A 26462-nucleotide genomic window follows, 5' to 3' on the forward strand; every position below is an offset into this window, starting at 1 on the left:
TACTCAGTTTCTCTGTCAGTTCACAGGAACCTGCTCCGTTTTCAATGGGCCTGTCATGCCTCATTCCCTTCCTCCCATTTTTTTTCAACAAAGCAAAACGGAGCTTTGTACCATCTGAATGAACTTCAAAGTGGCTAGAAAGGGCACCCAGGGTTCCTGGCACTTGTCATTGTCTCCCAGCCTGGCCAACATTTCCCTTCAGGTCTAATTACTTCCAAATGCTCCCAGATGCTTTGAAGAAACTCAGAGGGAGGGGAAGGCATGAAAGAAAGGTGGAAGAGGAAGAAGGAGACTCAAAAGCGGAGGGAGCAGAATGCTTTAGCAAAAATGTTGATTGATTTCTTACATGACACCCAAACATAAACAGGGAATGTGTGCGGCCGCTGGCAGTGGGTAATGCAAGAGCACTATGTACAGCTGCTGCTCTAAATCCTTACTGTGGAAAGTAAGCCCTTCTGGCGCTTGACAGGCTATAAAAGACATACTACAGCAAAACAAAAAATACTAAAATAATGTTTAAAGTTTATTACTTTAGTGGGTTAAGTGTGGACTGAGCCTACACTCCATAGGACTGTCTGTATCTTGGTTCAGGTGCTATGTCAGGCTTATTCATTTCACACAAGTCAGAGGTAGACTGTAGCTAGAGCTGCTTTGCTGAATTTATGCAGGATATATTGGGGGCAACTAATAACCATAGCTAATGATAGGTGATGATATACCTGTGCTGGTGTTTTTGATTCACAGGGTTAGAATAAACAGAAGCAGTCTGGTTGGTAGGAAGTTGTAGTGTGCTTTCAGATGTGCTAGTCTTCTTTTTTGAAGAGCACAGGCAACATCAAATGGTACTGATTTGCTTAGCTATTTTGATTCCACCAGTTTTGACAAAGAGCTGGCACCATAACTATCACCTGCAATTACCTGATGATATAGGAAAACAGAAGGAAAAGTTTAGGGACACAAGCTGCAACATCATTATTACTGGGGCAGTTTCTTGGGTTAAGTACAGGGGTGAGGAGTAGGAGACTTCATATTGCTAACTATGTGCATTACCTCTCTCAGTTCTGCCCATGCTTGTCCCTTGTGTAACTCAGCTATGCATCAAACCCAATTTAATCTACTTCTCTTTCAGGAGAATGAAAAATTGGTACTTCCAACAAATAGACCAGAGGTCTTACTCCCCTTTCCCTATGCAAAGAAGAGTTAGTTTTAGCAGCTGCTGCTATTAAAATACTTCTTTACTACTAACATTCACATCGGCGATCCTCTTCAGTCAAGAATGCTTGTGTATGGACCAGGTATGTCAGGGAAGTGAGCTCAAGTCTCTTTAGGACAGCAGCTTTGACACATTTGTGTGTCAGTAGGAGTTAGAATGGGGGGAGAGATGAGGATTTGAAATCTAGAAAAGGCAAGAAGGTAGGAGTGAATTCTTTAAGAGGGACAAGATGCCCTGATATTTAAAACTGCAGGCTCTTCACTAAAGGAGTTGCTACAAGGATTCCTACCCCGCCACGGAACAATACATGCAGATACCTGATGAGCTGGATTTGTTTCAATATCACTTCTGCTATAGTAGCTGAACTCATCCCTGGGGTTTTGGGGCATTCAGAGGTAGTATTATTTGCATTTTTTTTTTGCTGTTGCCTTTTTTTAACATATGGTTGCAGGGCTGAAGGCTGAACTAGGTCAGTTCCTTCATTGGTTTCGTTGTACAGCTGCACAAACAGTTGTCTTGGCAAAGACGCTGCAGTGCAGAGGGATGGGGCACTGCTTAAGCTGGTACTGTCATCAGAAAGAATGTGTATTAAATTGTGGTTTTAGCTGAAGTTTCCAAGTGGCTGGCATCCCGAGTGATGACCTTGATAGCTCTTGGCTGAAAGCGTACAGTAACCTACTGAGCTTCTGCCTGCTACGGCTGTCAATGGGAAAAAAATCGCTCGCTATTACTAACCATAAAGACTACAGATAGCCAACAACAGTGTGTGCAATCCTTAAGACACGCTGGTGTCAGCTGCTTTTCGTGCAGCCGGCTATGTTTCCCCAACAAAGCCAGTTCAGTTGTGTGGGTCCTGCCTACATGTGTAAGGTTTCTTATTTCACAGCTTCCCCCCCCCCCCCCCCCCCCCCTGCTGGCTGAGGGGCCAGGCTGTCCCATGATGTGGGATTTTCACACATGCTGTTTGTTATTCTGTCCTTTTTCCTTTCGTCCTACAAAGATTTAGCAAAGAGGGCGGGTGAGGGGGAAACTTTGCAAGTCTTTGAAGCAACTTGACTTTCGATGATTAATTGCAGCAAAGAGCCTACACAAGGGAGGGAGACTCGGTTTTAATTTATTGATGTTTCTTTGTGAGAACAAATTTATAGCAGAGGGGAAGCAGCTTCTGAAGAGAATATCAAATGGTTAAAAGGTTCCAAGCATTCTTTGATGTCACAGCCCTGGAGAAATACTGGAAGGTAGTGAGGGAACAGACACTGTTTATTTATAAAATAAAGATCAGTTACCTGCTTTTGGCAAGAGCCTGTGACTGAGCTCCTGTTAACAACCTATTCATTAGCCAGGCTTGGAGCTGGACCTAAAGTTTCTGCCACAGCTGCCCGCTGAGGCGATGAGAGTCTGAAGTTTGGACGACATTTCCAGCCATTAAGTCTTTCCATGCATCTCTGTGAAGCGGCACCTGTTTCTCACATTAGCTGGGAAAGCAACAGCATCTTACTGTACTGTGAAGTACAGGCTGCTGTTAAAGGAGTAAGGCGGCAAGGTGGAAACCAGCTACACGCTTAGCCGACCAAAACAAGCGTGTGGCAGCCTCTTTTCAAAAACAGCATCTGACAGCATAGTTGCCTAGGGCTTAGTCGTGCTTGGTAAAGCAGACAGGAAACAGAAGCAAAATGGCAGAGAAAGAAAAAGTTGAGACTGTTCTTCCTAGAGCTAGACTCTGAGGATGAGTCTGATGCTCACTGTCAGGTCAGGGTCTTCTGCTGGCGGGCCACGTGTGCTTCATGAGGCCTCTAGAAATCGAGAAGCTGTAAGGAGAGAGCAGCAAGCCGGTCAGCAGAGCTGCTGGGGCCCTGAGCCATCTCCCCAAAGGACGAGGGCTGCGCTGCTCCAGCCCCCCAGTCCTTATCCTGTTCAAGTGCAGTTACGCACCAGCTGCGGCAGCACTTTCTCCAGCTGCTCAAGATCCACCTTCTCCAGGTCCTCCGCCTGAGCCTGCCGCGCCGCCCGTGCCGCCGCTTCTGCAGCGCAAGCGTAAGGCAAGAGTCGTTAGAGCGGGCTCGGGGGCCGGTTTTCCGGGAGGCGGCCCCGCTCCCCAGAGGAGGCCGTCCGCGTCAGGGCGTGGGGAGCGGGATCCGGGGCCGCGGCGCGGCGGCGGGGGGGGGGGGAATGCCCTTGAGCCTGTTCGGGCCGCCCCCGGGCCCGGCACCGGGAGGAGGTGCTGCGCGCTCACCTCGGACAAAGACGTTCAGCATCTCCGCCATCAGCAGCTGCGCGTCGCCGTTAACTGCAACGACAAAGCGCTTACAGAAGGCGGGGGCCCGCCCCGCCCGGGCCCGCCCGCCGCCGCCCCGGTACCTCGGGTCCTCCCGTCCCGGAAGTGGAGGCGGAGCAGCCGGTCCACGGTCTCCTGCGCGGAGAGGAGAGCAGATGAGCGGGTCGGGTCGGGGGCAGCCCGGGGCCGAGCCCCCCCCTCCACGCTCGGCGCACCTTCCTGAAGCCGCCGGCGCGGCCGTCCCGCTCCTCCATGGCGCCGCGCGCTGCCGGTCCCCCCGCCTCCCGGAAGCGCGCGCCGCGCGGGGGCGGGGCGTCAGCGGCCGCGTTCATGGAGGAGTTCCGGCGGGCCTACGCGCGGCTGTGCGCGGCGGGCGGTGCGGCGCCGCAGGAGGCCGTGCTGCGGCGGCTGCGGGAGCTCGGCGGGGCGCCGGGCCGCGGCCGCCTGGACCTGGCGGCGCAGAGCCTCTCGCTGGAGACGTGCGGCGCGCTGGGCCGGCTGCTGCCCGGCGCCGCGCCCTTCGCCGAGGTGGCGCTCGGCGACTGCGGCCTGAGCGAGGAAGGTGGGCGCGGGGCCCGAGGCGGCGGCGGGAGGCGGCCCGGGCCGCGCAGCGGGCGGCTGTTGGCGGGCGGGGGCGCGCCTGTGGGGCCGCCTCCCCACTCTCGCCGGGCGGGCGGCGACGGGCCCAGGCCCGCCGGTGGCCCGCGGGCGTTTGAGCGGGGTGGGGGGGGGGCGCGGCGCGGCGGTGGGTCTGGGGTCGCCGGCTGGAGGAGAAGGCAGGCGTGCGTCGGCAAATGAGCTTGCCTGGCCCGGGGCGGGGCGGTGGCAGTGTGGTTCGAAGCCGGCCGTGGAGCCCTTGGCTGCCACAGGGGTTTTCCTTGCGTCTCCGGGAGTAGGTCCGCTGCTGTTGGCCTTGAACAGACGGGACTGGTGGCGGCTGCTGGTAGAGGGGGATTCAGGTGATCGCCTAATGGCTGGATCGCTAAATCTAGCGAGCGTTGCGTGGGGATCGTGTAGGCGGTAGGGTGAGTCTCTGCTCGGTCTCTACTGCGTGAGCAGGGGTTAAGCAAGCCAGCAAGCGTCTTGTCTGCCTGGCCTACCTGGACAGGGGCTGTGTTCGTAGCTGCGTTAGGAGGGTACGTAGGGTGATGGGCGGTTCTCTACCCAGGCGCTTCTTTCTCTCAGAATACGTAAAAAATCTCCTGCCCTGAAAATTCAGACTCACACTTTCCAGCAGCAGTGGCTGTTTACTCAGTCGTATGTTTTATCATAGGCACGTCTTCTGAGCCGGCTGTTTGAAAGGATGCTTTCTCTTCCACCTCGGGCAGAGGGTTACACGTATGAAATAAACGACTGTCTTTTTGTTTTCTCTACTCAGGTGTAAAACTTCTGTTGCATGGTCTTTGCTCCAACACCACAGTCAAGTCTTTGGATTTGAAGGTGAGTCTGAATAAAATTAAGATAAAGAGGTGGGGAAGGAAATAGGAGCACAAGCTTAATCAGAGTCAGAAATAGACTGGTGCAGGATTGTTCTACAAGACGTGTACTGTTGTAAAGTTCGCGTTCTCAAGTGACTCAGTCCTTGCCTCCTTAACACCATGTCATGACTTTCCAAAGTTACTTTGCAGCTCATCTTTGTCCGTTTTTATTCAGTTACTCTGTTTTGATAGGAAGTAATTGCTGTATATCTTTTGTCAGTTGCTGCTTGGTCAGATGAGGCATATGTAGGCTTTTCTTTGGGTTTCTGTATTACTCAGGTGAGTTACTAGTTGTTTGACTTGCACTTCTATAGAGTTTATCCAGCTTGCCAGTGTCTTTCAGCTGTCCTGGGGCTTGGAACTAAGCACCCACTTTCAGATGCGATGATCACTCTACTGTGAGGTGACTTTCTGTCTGTATTCTTCTGGCACATAGCTATTCCCTTGAATCTACAGACCTAAACTGCATCACACCTTTCTTTCTCATCTGTGCTGGTGCTAGCCAAGCGCGTTTTAATGAATTGTGTTGAAATGGTTCTGCTTATCTAGAGTCGGCATTTTCCATCCCATCGTGGGCCATGCTGATCCTGTGCTATCCTGTGATTTTTGTGAGCTCAGTCCATTACTGACAGACCACATTACTCAGACCATTTCTGACAGACTGAAATTGGCATTGCAACTGGGATGCACCTGGTGGTGTTTGATGGGATAGCTGGATTGGGGCGGGGCATAGCCTTCTGATCACCTGGGACTTTTGTTTCAGGGAAATAACCTGCGAACCGTGGGAGCTGAGGCTTTGGGAAAACTTCTTAGGCAGAACAAATCCATCAGGAGGTAAAAAATTGTATCTACCTCTCTTTCTGTTATTCCTGCCAGATGGAACACAACGTTAGAAAAGGGTTGAGGGGTAGGAGGAATGTCAAGTGGTGCAGTTTCTTGTGAGGGATGGGACAGATGAAGGAGAACTGGAGGTGCTCTTTTAGAGGATGCAGGGCCCTTGCAGCATCCTGCTCTCTGAAACTGAGTCTATTAGCGAAGCTGGGTGTTCGAATGGGTACCGTGATCCAGGTATCATTCAAGCTCTTGCAACTGTCCGTTTACTCCATGAAACCCAATCCTGTCTGATTTTTCCCTAGACTAATCTTGGAATGGAACAGCCTTGGCGTGTGGGAGGAGGGCTTCTCCTTTTTTTGCCAAGGATTGGGAGCAAACAACTTTCTCCAGCGGCTAGATCTGCGCAATAACCAGATCAACCATCAAGGGGCTGGAGAGCTGGCCGTGGCACTGAAACAAAATGCCAGCCTTCAGGAGCTGGGTAAGATTGGCTAGTTCTGTGGCCGCCTGCATACATGCATGGCACACACACACATATACCTTCAGGTTTGTTGCAGCCTGCCCTGATCTCTGCCAACTGGTCAGTGTCATTCCCAATTCCTCTCAGTGTGGAGTGCTTTGCAGGCTTTGTGCAGGGAGCAGAGGTTGCAGCCCTGTGGCCTTTGGAGAGTGGGAACTGTAATTGGAATCTCTGGAACCAAACCTGCAGGTGAAGATTGTGTGCTTGGAGCAGGACAGTTCTTAGTGGAGGAGGGAATGGGTTCGTTCCCATTTATGGATGCTGTTGGCATGCCTCATGCCAGAGTCTTGAGGCTTACTCCACACTTGCTTTGTCCTCATTAAGGAATTTTGCCAGAATTTCCTTCAGGAAAACATGGCTCTTGGTGCCAGTTCTTTCTCATCCACAGACTGTGGTTGTGGAAGGAAGGCTCCTGAGATAAAAACATGAGGGGCAGACTTGTATACCTTTTGAACTGTAATGGCTTCCTGCACTTTACTGCACTCAAGATTCATCCTTGTCTACCCTGCTTTGTCTGTCATTTTCCCTCCCTCTCATTCATCTTGAAAAGGGAGACAGTATTCACCTGTGTTCTGAGACTATCTGGGATTAGTTAGCCGTGCTTGTAGATGTGTAAGGAGCATGGTTTCTCTTGAGCCCTGTGTTTTTCAGCAGATGCGTGACTACCAGGGTGAAAGTTTGCTTTCTGTATAGATTTACGTTGGAATAATATCGGGCTTCTGGGTGGCCGAGCTTTGCTGAACTGCCTGCACAGCAACAAGACCCTGAAGAGGCTGGAGCTGGCTGGGAACAACGTTCCTAGTGACATCCTGAAAGCTGTGGGTAAGTATTACTTTTTGCACAGGAAAGAATCAGTAACTCCTTTCCCATTTCAGAACTTGAGGGGTATAGGGCACTTGCTGCTCCAGAAGAGAGCTATCCTTTTTCCCCTGCTTTTCTCAACAGCATCTACACAGTGCCCTACATTGCTTTCTCTTGTCCTTTAATGAGGGCTGGTCAGGTGGGAGGTGTCACTTTTACCAGGAAGAGGGGAAAAAAAAAAAATTTGGATTGAATTAGAGATTACTATACCATGTGAATGTGGGAGAACTTGGGGCTCTAGTTTGCCTCTGAGTAGCCAAGTTTGGATATGGCTAATGCAGCATGTTCTTTGTCATTGTCCTACCCACAGTGGAGCTGAATGGCTCTCCTGTGGCTGGGATGTTGATTACCCCATATACACTGCTCTCTTCAATTCTGCCCCACCTCATGTCTGTAAGATGAAAGCAGTCTCTCTGTGTGGGCCAGCCTGAGAAGGGCTACTGTCCTGGTGCTTCTGATAGCCAGGTGTCATCCTGAGTGCTATCTCTTCCAGCAGTGCTTGCTATTCTGTTGCTTTAGAAACATGTGCATGCTCTTCTGCTCTCTCTGCATCAGAACAAGCCATGGATCACAACCAAGACCGTCAGACTATCCTAAGTGAGACCCAGAACCGAGCGTACATACTCAGCAAGGAGGTTTTGAGTCTGAAGGATGAGAAGACCAAGCAGGTCAGCAATTTTATGTGTTGGCCTTTCAGATGGGGCAGGTGGAATCCTATGCTTTCCGTCGGTGTCCCCATGAAACACTCAGTGACAGGATTATTTTGCATATGAAGTTTCATGTGGAACTTTATCGGTGGGCACACAGCACGGTTTAGTAAATTGGGTCCTTCCTCTGAGCTAGGTTGCCCAGGAATCAAATCCATGACAGTATGGGTATGGACACGTGCCCTGCTGACTCTGGATTCTGGAGGAGTTTTGGTGACTTTTTCACCCATATTTGTGCTTTTGGTTCTTCTTTTGCAACTGGTTTGATATTTTCCAAGTGGTAAAAACCTAGAAATACGAGTCTGTTTTCCTTCTGACATCTAATGGTGCAGAGTCCCTATAGCTGATGGCCTCAGTCAGATGTGCTGATGAACCTGTCAAACCTCCGATTTGCTTGCTTTCAATAGAGTGGCTCGTCCTGTCTTCAGCTGTCACTAGGAAGAGAAAGATGAGAAATGTAAATGCTTCAGGCTGATGCAGTTCATTTTCTCACTGATGTTTGCTTTGTTCACAGTTCTTGGATTTGATGGACACTATAGACAAGCAGAGAGAAGAAATAGCCAGGAATGGCAGGTAAGTTTAATTTCTGAGTGCTTTCTGCTCTTTGATAGCAGAATTGGGTCCTCTCCATTTCCTGGGAGTAATTACCCACTCCCTTTTTTTTTTTTTTTTTTTTTTTTTTTTTTTTTTTTTTCTTCTTCCTCCCCCCCAAATACAGGATGTCTGCAGCACGAGTCAGCCAGCTGCAGGAAGCATTGGATGAGCAGCACTCTATTATGAATTCACTGAAAGCCAAGTATGAAGGAGGAAAACCTTAGCCTTCCCAGTGTTCTGTGCTGTATAGGCAGTGCTGAGCAGAGCTGTTAAGAAGGGGGATAATCTTGTAGAGTGGCTGGCTTACTATTTTGCTTAGTTCTGCAGTAATATCCAGAAATTATGGTCAGCTCAGGACTTTGGGTTTGCCACGCTAGATATTTAGCCTGCTTTTAAGTAAAATTACGGTGCATTGGTGTAAGAGCAAGTGAATTACAGAGGGTGAAAAAGGAAAAAAAGGATTGTGGGGTTGGGACGGGGGCATGTTCCTTGCACAGTTTACAGCCTGGCAAGAGTCTGTACCTGCTTCCCCTGACAGTTGGCAGTAGACTCTGAGAACCACTGCAGATATGGAGGAACCTGACCAGCAAGATTGTATGCTTAGGAACAATGGGGTGGCGCTGCCCAAAAGCAGTGTTAGATTGTGTAGAGCCATATGCACGTGACAGTAGTTAGACTTAAAACACTGATGAGCCTGACTCATTCAATTCTGTCAGGTAGAGGTAGTGTCACTATGCTGTGCCTCAGTGTGGACATGTCCCTTGTGTACAGAGTAAGCAAATCGCTTCTGCTGCCTGTGTTTAAAATTTTATGCCTAATTTTATACAATCTTGCAGTGGTATAAAATAGCCAGCTTTGTTCTCCTGTGAGAGTGGGTGAATCCTGGAGGGGTCCAGGCAGGGAAAACAGTTCATGGAAGACAGCACAGGGAAAACGCAGTGGGGTACCAGAACACCAGGCTCTGAGAAGTCCCAGGTTACTCAGTGTTTGCAGGGGCTGTTGGGCACAGAAATAAGCAGTGTCCTTTTCCCAGGGGCAAAAAATGCCTCATTTAGCTAGCCTGATATCATCCACTGCCAGCTACGTGTTAACATCTTGTACCAGGTGGCATAGAGAGCTCACTGGAAGTGTCTCCCTTAGAAAGGACTCTGGAAAGTGTTTCTCTGTATAGGCTGCAGATGACTGAAGCTGCCCTGGCTCTGTCTGAGCAGAAGGTGCACAATTTGGGAGAGCTACTGAATGCCACAAAACAGGAACAAACCAGCATGGCTGAGCGCCACTTTACAGAGCTCCAGCAGCAAAAGCAGGTGAGCTGGAAGTCCTAGTTAGGTTTGAGAGCAGGGTTCTAGGTCATACCTGGTTTGTGTAGATTTGGGGGATGCTGGATGGGATAGGCAAGCATGATTTTTAGTGGGTTACCCACAGCTGCCATGACAAAAATTCTTGTGCGAATTAGATAGATGAGTGCTAGGTGTGGAGAGGAGCCATGGTGTTTATGGGGTAAGTTGGATGTTAGTTGGGTGTGGTGTTGGTTGGAGTAGGTTGGCAGTGCAAGAACTAAGGTGAGTACAGGTTCTTAATATTTATTCTGTTTGCAGGAAGGTGCTGATCGGGAAGGGAGGCTTCTGCGTGACTTGTCTACTGCCAGTGAGAAAAATCTGCTTCTAAGAAACCAGGTAGGAAAGCGAGTCCAAGGCTGAGAAGTGGGACTTGGGCATTGTTCACTTCTGCTCTGTATATATGTCCTCTACTTCAAGCCTTGTTTGTGTCTCTGCTGATTGTTCTGTACAGCCAACTTCCTCTGCTAATAGGAAAAGAAAATTCTTTGTGGTGGTAATTTCCTTGTAGGTGGATGAGTTGGAGAAGAAGTGCAAAGTTCAGCAGGATCAGCTATTCCAGGTAAAGCAAGACTTGACCAACACAACGGCAGAGCTGAAGCTGCGGGCCGTGCAGGCTGAGGGTGAGTGGCGGAGCAGAAACAGCTCCTGGACATCTATGGGTTGGGATTACTGCCCATTAGTCAACGGTGCAAGGCAGCCAAGGAGAAAGGGTGAAAGAGTTTGTGATAGAGTATAAATACAGCCTGCGTAGCAGGAATACCATAATTGTGATATGCCTGCTTTTAATCTGCAGAACGCCTGGAAATGGAGAAGAGAAGATTTAAACAAAGTCTTGAAGACATGGAATCCCTTCGGGTAAAAGAGGTAAGAATGGGGATTCTGCAGCATCCTGAGGTTATTCTCTCTTTGGTCCTGACATACAGGCACCACTGCAGGTCATTGTTTGCTGTCAGCTGCTCTTAAACAAGTTTAAAAATTAGTGGACTCACGACTTACTGTGGAAATAATAGGGCATTTCTACAAGCAAAGCCTAGCTGAAGAGATCACAAGACATTCTACCAGCTAGTAAGATTTTGTAGCTTGCAAGAGTATGGACCAGAGTAGTATGTGATTCTACAAAAGAGGCTTGGAGGCTGGCCCCTGTGTCAGTCTTGCTATGCATAGAGGTAATTACGAATAAGCGGTCTTGTCATGCTCACTGAAATAAAGATGCATTAGTGGAGGAAATCAGGACATACATGCTGTACACAACCAATCCTTTAATGAGGCTTACCTTGCTAGTTCCTTCTTTGTATGTTTCAGGGGGATTCTGTCTGAGTGTGGACAGAACAAGAGGCTGTGATCAACTTTCTTTGGAGTGTTTATTGAGGTGTGAAATCTCTCAAAAATTAAATTATACCAATAGATTTCTCTGAAGATTTTGAAATCTTGTAAGAAAAGACACAGGCCAGGAAGATTTTAGCCACATTACAACTAGAAAATGAATCTGTAATGTTTCATACCTCTTTAAGTTGAGAGCTCGGACTCTGTCTTTCTTCTTGGCCTGGAAGGGATCTCTGTCTAAAGTTCCCAGTTTCTAGAGGGCAGCTTCTACCTATATTACAGTTTCTTACTGGAGCTCTGAGGGAGGTAGGAGTTTTTCTTTGGTGGTAGGTGGGTCAATGAGAGGATGCTCTTTCTCATGCCGAATGGCCGTGCTGCTATGCCTGGAGGTAGGAGTGGTTTTCTGGCACTTGCTTAAATGTTTTCTACTGCTTTGCAGGTGGATCATATGACACAGCACATTGAGGCCAGTGAACGTTCCATGCAGGACAGGATCCAGAGGCTGGAGGCCATCAGGATAGCTCTGGAGGAGGTGAGAATGGATGCTCTAGGCACATTGGAGTGCTCAGGTAGCGGCGGCAGGAGAAGTCTGCCAGGGGAGCTTTGTGGAGTCTTCCATTGCTGACCTATGTAAAGATTGTTATGTGCTGTAGGGAGGAACAGAAAACAGCAGTTTACTAGCTAAAATTATTTTTACTGCTTTGGGCTAAGGAAGGATAAGGTTCCAAGGAGAAACTGGTAGATTCTGAATGAACAAAAATAAAGATTCCATTGAATGTGGTTAGATTCTTACCAGGATTTGACTTCACAGGTTTCCCATATGGTTCCAAGTAGTATACCATATTTCTCCTTATCTGTTCCCCTAGCTAGATCCAGTGCTGCCCTCTCCTATTCCCCTGTCTTTGGAAAGCTTCACCCATTACTTGCCCTCATATAACTGAAATTCTCATTGAATTTAGATGGTAATCTCAGGGTGAGAAAAGGTATATGTAATCTGTCCCTGCCCCTGAGTGAGAGAGACAGCTGTGTCACACTGTAGCCTGCGACTGGAAACTACTAATGTTTTCTGGTCAGTGTTGCAGTGATGCAGCTTCTCTATCTGGAATGATCTTTTATGTTTCTGTGGCAGGAGCTGAGCCAAGTCAAAGCAGCTGCACTCACTGAGCGAGGCCAGGCAGAGGAGGAGTTAATAAAAGTCCGGAATCAGGCACGGTTGGAGGAGGTAAGGACAAGACCTGTCTGTGGGCCGTGCCTCTGTGGGAAGGAGTCGATTTGGCTGCCTAGCCTCTGCTTTTGTCTCGGGGGACTGCTGAGTAACTCCCCGCTCTGGGCTTCATTGGCCTGCAGAGAGTGTGATTTCTGAGGAAGGAGTCCTGAAAAATCTGCTTTGAATCGTCTCCAGAACGTAACCACTATCCCCACCTGCTCTGTGCTTTCCAGTAGGAACAGAATTGATGTAGATGTTGTCACAACAGACTTCCTTTAAGTTGCCAACTTTTGAAGCTAACAGCCAGATGTCGATCCTTCTGTATAGCAGCTGCTTTCATGGGCTGCTCCTGTTTCTCTGGACTCGGAGGAATTTCTGCAGGTGGCTACTGCTGCTGGATAAAGAAAAGTCACTGTAGAATTGAACTTTGTAAAAATGGCAATGAAGTCAACACCCTGTGAAAGAGAACGAGGGATGAGGAAAATACACCAAAACTATTAGAAAGTTTACTTATATGTAACATCACAAAAGAAAATGCCTTACTGAGTTACCAACATATAAAAGCTGCCATGTGTGACTGCGGTGGGACACAGCAGCTGCTTAGCTGCATATGGCAGTGTTTTAGAGCCATTTGGGATATGGAGGAAGTGAAGATAGACCATTAGTTGCAAACACTGGTGGTGGCATTGGTGCTTCTACCAAGGACATGCCTCTGTTTCTCAGCGAGTGAGCTGGGCGTTGCAGCGTCTCCAGCAGAATGTTTTCCCTGGCAACAGAAAGCAGCTTGGATTCATTCCTGAATGCAAGGGAGAAGTGCCGTATCTATTATGGTTAAGTCCTGTGTTTGTTCTTCAGCGCCAGTTGACTCAACCAAGGGTTCACTGTGTTGGGAACAAAAAGGGGAGAATCGCGTCACAGGAATGGAATGGGACTGATGTATTTTCATTTTCCTTTTTGTCTTACAGCAGCAACGACTAGAACACCTAGAAGAGAAGCTGCGGCTGATGACTGAGTCACGCGATGAAGCTCAGAACTGCTGCCTTAAGCAAAAACAAATGGTTGCTGAGACCCAAGCCAAAGCCAATCAGTTGAGCCTGCATGCTGATGGACTGAGAAGGCGGCTAGAGGAACTTCAGCAGGTAATTTGGAGTGGAGTAGAGATACGGTCACCACAGGGGCAGAATAAGTTGCTGAAGTTGGTTATTCATGGATTTGTCTTTGTGTGTCAGGACCTGAACAGTAAGGAAGAGGAGAAAGTGACAGAGGTGAATAAAGTGAAAGTGGAATTACAGGAGCAGATTGGACACCTGCAGGCTGAACGCACAGCACAGGATGGGCTGAGAGAGAAGATTGCAGCCCTGGAGAGACAGCTGAAAGGTGATGGATCCTTTCCTGCTTCTCAAATGGTAATGCTGAGTTACCCTACAGCAGGTCTGGAACTGAGCTACGCTCACAGGTAGTGACAATGGTGCTTCCTGCCTGTGCGTACAACTACAAATTGTATCCTCCATCCTGATGTATTTGCAGGGATTCTTGTCCTCATTTTATGGAGACCAAGACTCGGATAACTACCCAAAGCTGCACAGCAAGCAAAATGTTTGGATTTCCTGCACAGTGAAGTGTAACATCTTGTCTGTGCAAAACCTCTCACATTGTTTCATGAAGCTTCTCTCATGTGCCTGTTGATCATCCTGCTTCCATTGCCTTTGGCTGTGCCTATAATGTGTTGTTCCCGTTTACTCTAGGGACACCATAATTTTCTTTAGTAATGCTATTCTTCTTTCACAGCCCTATCAAGTAATCACCGCGAGGCACTGCTGGACAAAGAAGGTGAAATCTCTATGCTGCTGGAGAAGCTGAGAATGAAAGAGGCTGACATCTCCAGGATGAGGGAAGAAGAGGCCCAGCGAGCAAGTTTCTTGCAGAATGCCATCATGGCGTATGTGCAGGGCTCCCCCTTGGGAACCCACAGTTCTAGGAAATGAGAGCGTGGCTTAAAGAATCCAGATACCTGTGGTCAGGAAGAGGGTGAGCAACTCAGGTACAGCCCCTTCTTTCTAAGTGGGACGGTTTTGTCAGAGCGGGGTGACACGAAGGCTGGCGAACACAGAAAATTGCTCTTGCTCTTCAGAAATCTTGCTACCAACTGCATAAAGGAGAGGAGGAGACAACCATCCAGGGCTGGGATAGAGGCTCGTGGGTCTGAGTTCATGACGTGGAGCCCTTCCCCTGTTCTGCTACAGCATTTGAAGTAGTTTCTGTGTCCTTTCATACAGCACCAGTCTGTCAGCACACCCTGTTGTTACCAGGGGGTTGTATGTTCCCTGGGCAGCGGTCCTTCTGAAGCATTTGTTTGGATGCCAGGGCTGTTCATAGTGAAACCTGATAAATGGCAGGCAGCAGTGTTTACAGTTCCCTGTAGGTGGGAGCCATTTACTTTGCTCATGGGGTCCTGAAGCTGCTGGAAACACCAGATCTTACCCACCTCTGCTTTTAATACTCGGTGCTTACAGATGGAAGCAGTGGCTGGCAGGGCTCACTTTGGCTGTTTTACCCTGCCCCTGGGTGGCTCTGGCTGTAGTGATGGGCAGTAGATATACCTTCATTAAATATAGAAACAGCTGTGCAGAGGGGGACTGCTGTGCAGTGGCTGTCCATATCCTTGTTGGACACCTGGGCTTTGGCCATGGTTCAAGCCTCTACAACACTGACTGGCTGGGAAAGCAGGGGGTGGGATGTTGGGGGTCAGCATCCGTGCTTCCTCACTGTGAACTGCAGCCCGTGGCTGGAGTTCTTGTGGCCAAAATGTAATGGGATTTCATTCCAGTATGACAAATGGCAAAACTGTCCTGCTGGCTTCTCGGGATCCTGGAGCTGAGTGCTGTTTTCTGGGCCTTACCCTGGAAAAGAGTGACGCTTCTGACTTGCCACTGGGGAGTTGCTTCTCGGAGCACAAAGGAGAGAAGGTGCTTCCTTTTCCTGGCAACACAAGTCCTCATGTGGCATGGAGAAAGGGAGGGGATGTGCGGGTCTGAATCGGGGAAATCTGTCAGGGCAGCAGTATGAGAGCCTCCTGTTAGTTTCTCCAGTGAGTCTGTGGTGGGAGAAATGAGCTTGCGGTACACATTTTAAGACGCAACTGGAAAATGAAACTTTCTGCGTGGACTGGTTGGTTTGTGTTCATGATTTTTACTGGGTTTTGCTCTGCTTTTTTAATAAAGAGTTTTTGCATTTTGCTGTAACACAACAGTGACAAGCTGGATGTTTGGCTGACGTGGAGGGAGGGGCCAGCTGCTGTGTTACTGACCTGAAGATCCTGCTAGTCCGTCCTGGAGCTATAAGGCTGTTGTAGGTGGATAAGCTAAGCATGCCTACAGCTTTTGGTCCTGAATTAAGGTAAAAGCAAAGCAGCTGGGAACCTGTGCCCCAGTCACAAGAAGAGGAGAGAGCCCGTGTTGATAGCTAGATAGTCTGTGGGTGCTGGGCAGCTCTGTAGACCAGCAGGTAAGGGGGAAGCAGAGCCTGTAGTTTTGAGACAGTACCACTCCACGCGTTCTCTCTGTTCTTGGCGGAGTACTTGGAGAGGTGGAGGAATCCAAAAGCCATCTTTACGCAGGATTTCGCGGCTGCCTCTTTGTTCCTCAGCAGCTCCGGGCGGATGACCGTGAAACCCGCAGGTTTTAAAGCCTCATCCTTGCGCCGGCGGCCCTACGGCGTGGCAGCCGCCCTCGGCGAGTTTCTGCGCGCCACCCGTCGCGCCATTGACGGGGCGGCGTGCGAGGAACTTGCCTTTCGGGGACGGCGTGCTCCGACCGCCGGGGGGGCGGCGGGAGCTAGCGGACGGAGGAAGGGGAAGACGGGGCGGATCCTGCGGAGCGGCAGGGCGGCGCCGCACGTGCGCTCCGCCTTCCCCTGCCAGCGCCCCTTGCAGCGAGGCTCCCGCGTCCCCGGCTGGGCCTCCGGCGCCCGCGGCGGGGGAGACGGGCGGCCCCCGGGAGCGCGCGGAGCGGCGGGCCCGGCCTGCGGCCGCGCGGGAGCGGAGCGGGGCCGGCGGGAGGCGCCCGCCCCGCCCCCGCCGCCGGGCTCGGCTGGGCTCGGCCGCGCTCGGCTGGGCTCGGCTCGGCTCGGCCCCGCCCCGCCCGCGCGGGCTGTCACTGCGGCGGAGTCGCGGCGGCGCCGCCATCGCGGGCAGATGCAGGCGATCAAGTGTGTGGTGGTGGGCGACGGGTGAGTGCGCGGCGGGCGGCAGGCGGCGGCGGGGCCGCGTCTGGGCCCGACGCGGCCCCGCACAAAGCGGGCCCGGGGCCGGCAGCGGCGAGGGAAGGAAGAAGGAAGGGAGGGAGGAAGGGAGGGCCCGGCGCGGCCCCGCCCCGCGGCCCGGGAGAGCCGGCCTCGCCAGCGGGAGGCGCGGCGCCGGGCGGCGAGGCCCGGCCCGGCCCGGCGCGCCGCGGGGCCGGGGCGAGGCGGGCGGCGGGGCCGCGCCCCCCTGGCCGCGGTGGCCCGGCCGGCCGGGGCCCCTCACTCTGTGGGGCCGCCGCGGCGCTGGGGAGACACGCGCCAGGCGGCGGCCGTGGGGCGAGGAGCCGGGGCGCCCTGCCCCGCGCCCGCCCGCCCGCCGGCCGGCACGGGGGTCGGGGCGGGGCGGGGCGGGGCGGCGAGCCGAGGCCGAGCGGGCGCCGCCGCTGCCTCCCGGCGGGAGATGGGGGCCTTGCTGCAGCGGCGGCCCTCATAGTCCCACCCGGCGCGTCCCGCTCCTTCTTCAGGTCATAAACTTGGGTCGTCGTCTCTTGGCGCTGCTGGGTTTCACATCTCGTGGTGTACTGCTTGGGAAACGAATCCCTCTTTTCTTGGGCTTTAAATCTGTTTCCCCGTTATTTTATTAGGTGCCTCTATGTCGCTCTATTTCTCGTCACACAAGCGTGATTCATCACAAAGTCCTCCCTGAAAATCTTGAAGTTCACAGGTTTTTCTCATACCTCCTTTTGTTGTTTGTGTTCCAAGGTGAAATACGTTGCTATTTCTGATTTCACCACGTGCCTCTTGTCATCCTTCTTGCTCTTTTCTTTGGGCTGTTCCTATATGCCTTTTTCAGAGAACACATCTGCATGCAAGATGCAGGCATGCGGTGGATTTACGGTGCTTCGTAACTTTTCCTAGCTTGTCCCGCGTATTTTTCCTCGTAATTCCTCTTTGCTTTTCTGATCACCATGGCAAGCACAGAGCTGAGATACGGAGAACTAAATGCGAACTGGTCTTAGGCAGGGACTGGTCTTTCCATCTTCCCATGCATGCCACCCACTGAAATATACATTTGGAGGGAGGCCTTCCAGGTTCTAGTCTGTGGGGGCTAAAGAGGGGAGCAGGAGAAGGAGCCACCCACCGAAACAACACGGCCTTACCGTGCGGGGGGAGGGGGGGGGCAGCAGCTGGGAGCACAGCATGTTGGAAATGGATTTCAGTTAAAGGTTTGTAGTCTGGTGTTTTGCTTTAAGACTGAATTGACAGTGCAGAGACTAAGTGAACTTGGATACCAAAGCACTTTAAGCATAGTTACGTGTGGGTTTTTGTGAATTACGTGACTTCCCTGTTTGGCAGGAGAGAGGTCATGGTTCGGGAGGAAAGTTAGGGCAGTCGGTGTAGTGGTTCCTTACAGAACCTCCCTGTTCTCCCAGAGAGGGGACCTGATCCAGGGGAAAAGCTGGGTGGATTACTGTAGTGGTTCTTGATGTGCGTTGTGTCATCCCGGTGCAGGACTGTGGGGTCCCCTGGGGTCTCTCGCTTACTCCTGAAGTCTTTCCTTATGTCACTCCAGTTACAGAATTGGGTAGAGGATACCCACTTCTGTTGGCTTATTTAGCTTCACTCAGGTACCTAACAGACAGCTTTCCCTGTCACTGGCACTCACAATCTGTTTCTTTGGAAGGTTGCCTGCAGTTCGCAACTTTCACAGTGATAAATAGGTTGTTTACACTCCTGGTACTCCTCTGTTCTTACAACTAAGCTTTTCCCTTGTGCCACAGGGCTAACTGAAGTTCATATGCTTACACTATTGCCAACCAGGCCCAACCCCTTCCAGCTGCCACCACTGGGTTGACCGATCCCACCTGCCTTCAGCAAAGCCCTGAGCTGATATTTTCAGTGATCTACATTGATCTCTTTCCAAATTGACAGTGGTCAATTTTAAAGTTCATTTTTGCTTATGGATATTTATTTTTTCCCCTTTACATTTATTGACATTGAATTCCTATATCTGAGGAGCTCGAATAATTCTGTGTTGTTGCATGTTTTTTCACCTCGCTGTTTACCCATTTTGCTAGCTTGTTATGGATGTGTTGAGCCCAGCAGCACAAAACCCTAATTTATTCCCTCTCTTATGGTTCCTGGAACAAAAGTATTTTGCCTGGTGTTTTGCTGAGGCTGAATGGGTGGGGAAAAGGAGTGGGAGAGAGCAGGGTCAGGTAAGCACTCAGGCAGGGTGCACATTGTGAGTTCAGGCCTGGTCCCTGACAGCTAGAGAATTCCAGCTTGCTACAGGTTTGTTTTCTCACACAGTAACTTTTTACCTAACCTCTTTTTTGGGTGGGTGAAGGGTGAGTTTTACTGCCTCAGTGCTTCCTGCCATACCCTTTTTTATGCTTGTCCCTCTTACCCTCTGCAGAGCTGTAGGGAAGACCTGCTTGCTGATCAGTTACACCACAAATGCCTTTCCTGGAGAATACATCCCCACTGTGTGAGTAATGGCCTTGGGCTTCAGTTGTTTTTTGCTCTGTTTGCACGTGTGTGTAAAAGTTGGTTTTGTAGGTGGGGAGAAGGCTGTCCCAAATCAGACTGTGAACTTCACACATGTATGGCTGTGTATGTGAGAAGGGCAGGCTATTCCCACTGGAACTGTGTTGCAGCGTCCTCTCCTGACTCACTGCCCCCTTGCATTTCATATAAAGAGATGTGTGGGTCGCAACAAGATTGTCACTGATCGGAACTCTTCCTTGGCAGGTTTGATAACTATTCTGCCAATGTCATGGTAGATGGAAAGCCTGTGAACCTAGGCCTCTGGGATACAGCAGGGCAAGAGGATTATGACCGACTGCGGCCCCTTTCCTATCCACAGACGGTGAGTGCTGGGCTTGGACTGGCTTGTAACTGCTCCCTCTTGGGGGACAGGGAGGCTCCCAAGGACAGCCAGCTTCTTTCCTTTGAGGAAAGTCTAAGTTCCTGCAGCTGCAGCCGTAATTCTGGTTGTTTAAGAAGTATCACAGCTGAATTTCTCCTAAGAGATTGTCCTGTTCTAGTCCCTGCTTCGTAACAGTGTTGGAACAGTTATGCTTGCCATAAGGAGGCTCAAGTGAAAGGAATGGTGTGGAGCTGCCGTGCAGCTGAGCGGTGTTCCATGTTCCCATTCTCTCTCGGCAGCACAGCTCACTGTTGGGCTGCACTAGTAGCATTTCCCTGGCTGTAGGAATTCCTATGTGGTACCCCTAGCAGCGGTGAAGCCCATAGCCCTGCTAAGGTATTTGTGGCTGCAGGCTCTTAACATGCAGAGCCCAGTATTGTAAAAGAAGATGAAGTCATACAAAGTCTATTCCTTCCCCATTTGAATTAGTTTAGCACCCTTAACGGGGAAGAATTTCTTACAGCCACAGTCCTTGCTTGTGGGAGGAGGTTGTCCTCTATAAGGCTCCCTCTCCACCCTTCCTCTGTTATCTCTAGCTGTTTCTTTCTACATGGCTGACCCTCTTGTTTCTGCACAGGATGTTTTCTTGATCTGCTTCTCCCTTGTGAGTCCAGCCTCCTTTGAGAATGTCAGAGCCAAGGTAAAGTATTCTCCTTCTGGGTGAAACAGTGGAAGGGAAGAACAAGTGAAGTCCCCTGCCCCACAAAGCACTGCACCTACAAACCCAAAATTTCTAGCAGTCATGTTTTGATAAGGGAAGGTCATAGTCTGCAGGTTTTAAGAGGGGCCTACTTTTTATTCATGACTTCTTTGGCTAAGTTCTTGCCTTTTTGAATCTGCATCTTAAAGAAATGTCCTAGAAGCTAAAATGCAGGTAAGGGAAGCGCTCTGTGCAGAGTTGGCTGGTACTGCCTGTCATGATTCTATGTCTCGGTGCCTTCATTATTGCATCTGTACCAGTCTCTCTCTGCAGAGCATATTCAGAACTGTAGGCAAAAGTATCCTGTGCAGGTGTTGCCACCATGTCAGATAGTAGTAAAAACCTTGTTCCCAATAGTAAATGCATCCTCGTGGTTGCATCTACTGCTACAGCTACTTTTCTTACCGTGCCTCTCTGTTTCAGTGGTACCCTGAGGTCCGACACCATTGCCCAAATACACCTATCATCCTGGTGGGCACCAAGCTGGACTTGAGGGATGATAAGGACACCATTGAAAGGTTACGTGATAAGAAACTCGCCCCCATCACCTACCCCCAAGGTTTGGCCATGGCTCGGGAGATTGGTGAGTCTCATGCTGGCAGATCTCCATGGTACTGAGCTTTTTATATTGGAGTGGGTGAGGGACAGTATGTCCTGGTAGGACTGGAGTGGTTGAGCTGGAGCTCTCTTTCCCCTAGGGTCGGTAAAGTACCTCGAGTGCTCTGCCCTGACGCAGCGGGGCTTGAAGACGGTGTTTGATGAAGCCATCCGGGCTGTGCTCTGCCCACCACCCGTGAAGAAGCCCGGCAAAAAGTGTACCGTGTTTTGAGGGCTGTGGCCTAGGTGCTGGCTCAGCATGTTGTCGTCCTCTGACAGATTGCATATTAGCTGGGTGTTTCTGGAGGGGGCTGGGATGTGTAGGGCCCTTCATCATGTACGAAGTCAGTGTTTTTTAAATGTCTCTTTGATTTAACGTCAGTGTTGATGTGAAGGGGCAGCGGGGGCAGGAGACTAGCTGGGGGCTGTACAGCCCCCAGGGGAGGTACAATGGGGAAGGCAAGGTAGCTCCTTGGGGCAACAGGCTCTTTTGGCTCTCCTGAACTCCAAGCTGAAAGGGCCGAGACATCCATCTTGTCCTGGAAACACCCGGTTTCAACCTGCAGGTGAAACAGATGGTGAAGATCCTTGTGGGAGTGGGGAGGGAGCCGGTGTGAGTGGTGCTGAATGACAAGACCAGCTGGGAGAGTGGTAGGGTCTCCTTGCCCAGCCTACTGTGGCCAATAGTTAACAAACTGGTGCTCTAGCAGATACGTGCCTGAGACTGTTAAAGAAATCATAACCAGCCCCGGAAGGGGCTGATGTAAATGAGATATGAAGCTGAAGAACTAATCATTAGGTGCTTTATTGGGTACTAGCCAAACTCGGCAAGTGAAACAGCTCTGTGCAATCAATGTATTTGCCTTCTTGTGTGTGCACACCCTAGGACAGCATGGTGCTGCTTCCTCCCCACCAGTCTTTAGCAGGGCCCCCCCCCCCCCCCCATCCAGTCTCTGCAGAGCAGGGCTGTGGTTGTTGCCTCTGTTTTGTTTTTTTCTACTAAAGACAGCAAAGGAAGCAATGAGGAGTCTGCTAACTTCTTCTTTCCCTTCCCACTGAAAGTGCAGGTGGGCTCTATGGATTTGAATGGAAAAGGGAGAGCTTCTGAAGGGTTGTGGGGGGGGGGTGGAATAGGGTTGGAAGAAAGACAGGTCCAATTTCTAATCATCATGTAGAGTGACAAGATAAAACCTTATTTGGTGCAATAAACATTCTCCATGACGGCGTATGTGAGCTTTATTATATAGCAGCCTTCCAAAGGTAATTTTCTGCCTCACTTCTCATACAGGTTCCAGCCCTGCTGCCCCTCTTCTCCAGCAAGACTGGGTCTGTGTCATTGTTTTCTATCCGTTTTACATCTGTGCAGTACTAGTATGAAAATTAAGGGCAGGTGTGAAATGCAGGTGTCATCTTAGGAGACAAGAAATCCCCCATCAACCATCAGAGAGCTGCCAGTTGTCATAGCACTCTTGTCACTCAGCAGGAAGAGAATGCTGTTAACCACATCATCCACTTCTGGAATCAAACACAGAGAACATCCGATGCACCCCTCAAATTGTACTAGAAAAACTAGCATCCCAAAAGGTATGCCTTTGACCTCTACAAGTAATTGGAGCAGGGAAGTATCTCTGCCCCCAAACCGTGCTTGATGCAGTGTGTGGCTGAGAGCTGGACATCAAAAAGTCCTTGTTGTGATCAAATGACATTTAGTTCACAGCAACCAAATATGTTCCCCTCCCAGTCATGTTTATGAACAATAGAGTAAGCGCATTTCACTTGTCCTAAGATGAGAAGGCTGTAGAAGAGGGGAGATAAGGTTGATTCTTGCCCTGTCCTCATCAAATGCTTCAGGAATTCAACCACAGCCATTCAGCAGAGTTGTGACTTTGCCCACAAAAGAAGCAAGGTACCTGTGGCTGTGATGTCAATTAGAGGGAAGGCTTGGCTACAACCAAAGAGCCCAGCCTGGCAACAGATCTACACCACTGACCTGCAAACTTTCCCAGTGGAATCCGATTAATCATGGCAGCAGATTTCTGAGGGTCACTCCAGTTAATTCTCCCCATGTCAGTCATAACCACTGTGGGGTTCACAGTGTTCACCCTAATCTGGGACCAAGAGCAACAAACAATCTAACCAGACTGCTCTGAGAGGAAATGCTCAGGTTCAGCTTTCACACTTTTCTTTCTCTCAGAAAGAATCCTACCTTGTGGGGTCCCAGTTCCATTGCCATTACCTTGCTCAGCATATCCAAAGCACTTTTTGTGGAACCTTCAAGAGAAGGGAGGAACAGGAGGCATTTAAGTGCCTAGCACTTGGTCTGGAACACACAGAAGTATTTCACTGCCCAGAATTGGCAGGCAGCAGCTTGGTGGCTGTGGGTCTCCAGCTAGTCAAAAATGAGAGGGGCACTGCTAAAGCTACACATACTTACAGTAAACAGCATGATCCCGCAGAGCACGCTGAGATGCCTGGCTAGAGACATTTACAATAGCACCTGGCACCCCGTGTGCAATCATCTGCCGAGCAACAATCTGCGGGTTGGGAGGAGAAAAAAAAAAAAAGGAATGCCAGAATCATAACAGGAGAAATCATTATTTCATTCAGTAGGAATCTTGCTGGGCTATTTTGGTAGCCAAAAGAGCAAAAACATCCGGAGGAAGTAAGTCCTCACTGCCTCCCACTTACAAGAGAGGGAGTCAAAGCAAGGGAGCGAAGGGGCTGTACATGCAAATTGTCAAGTTTACTTTGGACTACAGTCCCTTTAGCCCCACAGTGGACACTTATCTCCACTGTGTAGAACAATTTAGTCACTGCTGTTCATGGAGACAACTGCAGTGACAATTCTTCCTCACCTGGGAAACATGAAGCACAGCCCGAAGATTCACATCAAGAGACCTACAAATAAATCAAATTTAAAAGTTACAGAGTGGCTGCAGCCCAAGCCAGAGAGGAGTTGTTTTGAGAGGCAGCAGAGGACAAGTGCTGCTGGTGTCTTGGAAACACTGGTGATACTCTAGAATATGGACAGAAATGCCAAGCTGACTGGCTAGCAAGAACGATTAGGCATGCTTTCAGCAATAACTGTTCATTGGATGTAAGCTATTTAGTGTACAGTGGGGGAGGTGCACTCATGCATCGTCACATTTCTAGCAGAACTCTGTTCTTTAGCAGACTAATGTAGTTCCTCTATTAAACAGTGAGCCCTGGGCCTCAGCCAGTGACTCTTCTTAGGTCAATCGAAGCCTTCACACAGCTTTAAAACAGCAAATCTGCCGTAAGATGGGTGGAAGCAGCTTTTCTTCCATTTGCAACATAGTCCTTGGTCAGGTTTTTACCTGCTAGTTCTGCAGAATGGTCTTAGTAGAATCCATACATTTTGTATTTTAGTCACAAATGAATCCTCTATTATAGACCCACAACAGCCATTCTTAACGTAGGGACAAAGCAGGACCCATCTTCTCAGAAGGAAGGAGACTCGCCATATCCTGTATGCTAAAGCTTACCTCCCAACTGAACTACGGATTTTTTGAGAGAAAAAGATGTCACGTTATTGCCGTAAGCAAATCTGGTTTCCCACTGTGACAGTTTTGTACTCCCTTACCTGGCTTTGTCTTCTCTATATCTGAGTTGTCTTACCGACAGCTGCCTTTTAATTTAGCAGAGACTGAGTCGGAGCTAGACTGGAAGCTGTGAGCTTGATTAACAGCAAAAGGCACTCTTCTTGCCCGTGTAGGCTGGATGGCGTGTGCACACCACCGTCTGAGAGATGAAACTGCAGGTTCTGGCTACTCGGTAATTGTGGAACAGCATCAGTGCTTTACTTGGTTGCCTTTTGATGTTTATGGGCTTGAAAGGTGATTACATAAAGTATGAGAACACAGTAAAAAAGAGGAAGCGGGTGTAAGCAGTAACAATCTACAAACCATTGAGAAAGCGAACGCTCGGCATTTCTAAAAGCGCGCCTGTCTGCCCAGTGCCCATGCACCAGCGGCTTCCTTTGGTAAGCCAGGCCAGTTTCTGTAAAGCTTTGCGCGATTTTTGACGTTAGCAGTTCTGCTAAGGCTTAGTTAGCGGGCAGCGCTTTTCCGCCACGGGCCCCGAGCACGGCCGCGGGCAGGCAGAGGGCAGCGTGGCAGGCCGAGGCCGAGGCCGAGGCCGAGGCACTCACCGCTCCAGGGCCGCCCGCGTTACCTCCAGGAAGGGCTGCAGCAGCGCCACGGCCGCGTTGTTCACCAGCAGCTCGAAGGGCCCCGCCGCCCCCACCGCCGCCTCCGTGGCGTCCCAGTCGGCCAGGTCCAGGCACAGGGGCTCGATGCCAGGGCACTGCGGTGAGGGCGCGGCCTCCGTGGGTCGGGGGGCCGGGGGGGGGGGGGGGGGGGGCGTTATCCCGGCCGGGGAGGGAGGGAGGGAGGCGGCTGTCCCGAGGCAAGGGAAGGCGTTCCCGGAGGGGGTCCCCGGGGTGGCAGGGGGGGTCCCCGGGGTGGCGGGGGGTCCCGGGGGCCGGCCGGTACCTCTCGCGCGAGGCTCTCCAGGTCCGCCGCGGTGCGGCTCAGCGCGGTGACGCGGGCCCCGGCCTTGCTCAGCGCCACGGCCACGGCGCGCCCGATCCCTGCGGGGAGACGGCGTCAGCCCCGGCGTCAGCCCCGGCCCCAGGCGCCGGCCCCGGCCCCCGGTCCCCGGCCCTCGTCCCCCGGCCACCTTTGCCGGCCCCAGTCACCAGGGCCCGGCGGCCGCGGAAGCTGAGATGCGGCTCCATGCTGCGGGCGGACTGCGGCCTGGGCGGGCCGGGGCCGGGCGGGGCCCGGGAGCGGGGCGGCCCGATAGGGCCGGGGCGGGTGGCGGGGTCTGCCCCGCGCTGGCGGCGCAGGGGCCCCGCTGCCCCGGCCGGGGGGCGGAGGCCCGGCGGGGTGGGTCGCAGGCCGCGGGCGCCGCTCAACGCCCTGCGAGCGGCCGCCTCTGCGCCGAGGCACCTGCAGGGAGGGCGGGACGCAGGCCCGGCCTGCTGCAGGCCCGTTCCCCCGAGGGGACGCCGCAGGAAGCCATGGCTGGGCTCACCCAGCAAGAGACGGGGATTAATTTCCTTGGCTATGATTCCCACTGAAGCATCGCAGCGAGGGACCCCAGAAAAACTGCCTTTTTACCAGATGATGAAAAGACCTGCCTCCTCTGCCCGCTTGAAGCTGCTGATGAATTTGTAGCCAGCCCTAGTTTAATAGCCGTTGCCCAGAAAATCAGCTGCAAGTGCACAGGCTCCGCTTGCCTGAGGGCCTAGGCATACTGGATTTCTCATGCAGCTCCCGCGTGACAACAGCAATGTGCTGGAAGGTACAACAGAAAAAAAACAGGCTAGGGATAGTTAAGGGGTCATAGATAAGCTACTGCACCACAGTTTACTTCCAGTGACAGTCAGTGTGGCAGTTCCAACTCCCGATTGCCAGAGCTGGCTTTGTGTAACACGGGAGAGACGCACAGACAATTAACGCACCCTATTAACACGTCTGTTTGTAACACTACCCAACTCAGACATTGCTTTCTGAGGATGCTTAAATTTAAGAGCTCCTGTGGCATATTGAGGAAGTGCAGAAACAGAATAGGAAAGTGCCAAGACAAGTTTACAACAATTAACTTATTTCAGTTCT

The 26462-nt window shown here is 51.1% G+C and overlaps 4 protein-coding genes across 11 annotated transcripts; 2 read left to right on the forward strand and 2 right to left on the reverse strand.

The window, feature by feature from the left end:
- The first annotated feature begins 69 nt into the window (after positions 1–69).
- Positions 70–15594, forward strand: LRRC45 (leucine rich repeat containing 45). 8 transcript variants are annotated; one of them, XM_030012993.2, is made up of 18 exons: positions 3819–4050; positions 4867–4928; positions 5730–5800; positions 6103–6281; positions 7014–7142; positions 7737–7849; positions 8403–8461; positions 8607–8684; positions 9654–9789; positions 10081–10158; positions 10331–10442; positions 10616–10686; positions 11585–11677; positions 12275–12367; positions 13318–13491; positions 13582–13758; positions 13880–13966; positions 14141–15594. In XM_030012993.2, the coding sequence occupies exons 1-18, from the start codon at positions 3819–3821 to the stop codon at positions 14210–14212; spliced, it is 2016 nt and encodes a 671-aa protein (XP_029868853.2). In that variant the 3' UTR covers positions 14213–15594. The 8 variants fall into 8 exon arrangements, with proteins under 8 accessions (XP_040979276.1, XP_029868853.2, XP_029868856.2 ...); XM_030012996.2 differs by having other exon boundaries at positions 13582–13729; positions 13903–13966; positions 14141–14271; XM_030012997.2 differs by having other exon boundaries at positions 13582–13729; positions 14141–14244.
- Positions 2312–3820, reverse strand: CENPX (centromere protein X). The gene is made up of 5 exons (XM_041123349.1): positions 3704–3820; positions 3572–3623; positions 3447–3500; positions 3146–3234; positions 2312–3021 (listed from the first exon to the last, which is right to left on the reverse strand). Exons 1-5 carry the CDS (start codon positions 3818–3820, stop codon positions 3007–3009), a joined length of 327 nt encoding a protein of 108 aa, XP_040979283.1. The 3' UTR covers positions 2312–3006.
- An 811-nt stretch (positions 15595–16405) lies between the features above and the next one.
- On the forward strand, positions 16406–22048 carry RAC3 (Rac family small GTPase 3). The gene is made up of 6 exons (XM_030013007.2): positions 16406–16579; positions 19011–19082; positions 19346–19463; positions 20101–20163; positions 20647–20806; positions 20922–22048. The coding sequence occupies exons 1-6, from the start codon at positions 16545–16547 to the stop codon at positions 21050–21052; spliced, it is 579 nt and encodes a 192-aa protein (XP_029868867.1). The 5' UTR covers positions 16406–16544; the 3' UTR covers positions 21053–22048.
- On the reverse strand, positions 22039–25673 carry DCXR (dicarbonyl and L-xylulose reductase). Its single transcript, XM_030013006.2, has 8 exons — positions 25522–25673; positions 25335–25432; positions 24992–25146; positions 23676–23718; positions 23255–23354; positions 23027–23091; positions 22811–22928; positions 22039–22335 (listed from the first exon to the last, which is right to left on the reverse strand). Exons 1-8 carry the CDS (start codon positions 25577–25579, stop codon positions 22232–22234), a joined length of 741 nt encoding a protein of 246 aa, XP_029868866.1. The 5' UTR covers positions 25580–25673; the 3' UTR covers positions 22039–22231.
- Between the last annotated feature and the right edge of the window lie 789 nt (positions 25674–26462).

This window comes from Aquila chrysaetos, chromosome 5, assembly GCF_900496995.4.
Source record: "Aquila chrysaetos chrysaetos chromosome 5, bAquChr1.4, whole genome shotgun sequence".
Lineage (NCBI taxonomy): Eukaryota > Metazoa > Chordata > Aves > Accipitriformes > Accipitridae > Aquila > Aquila chrysaetos.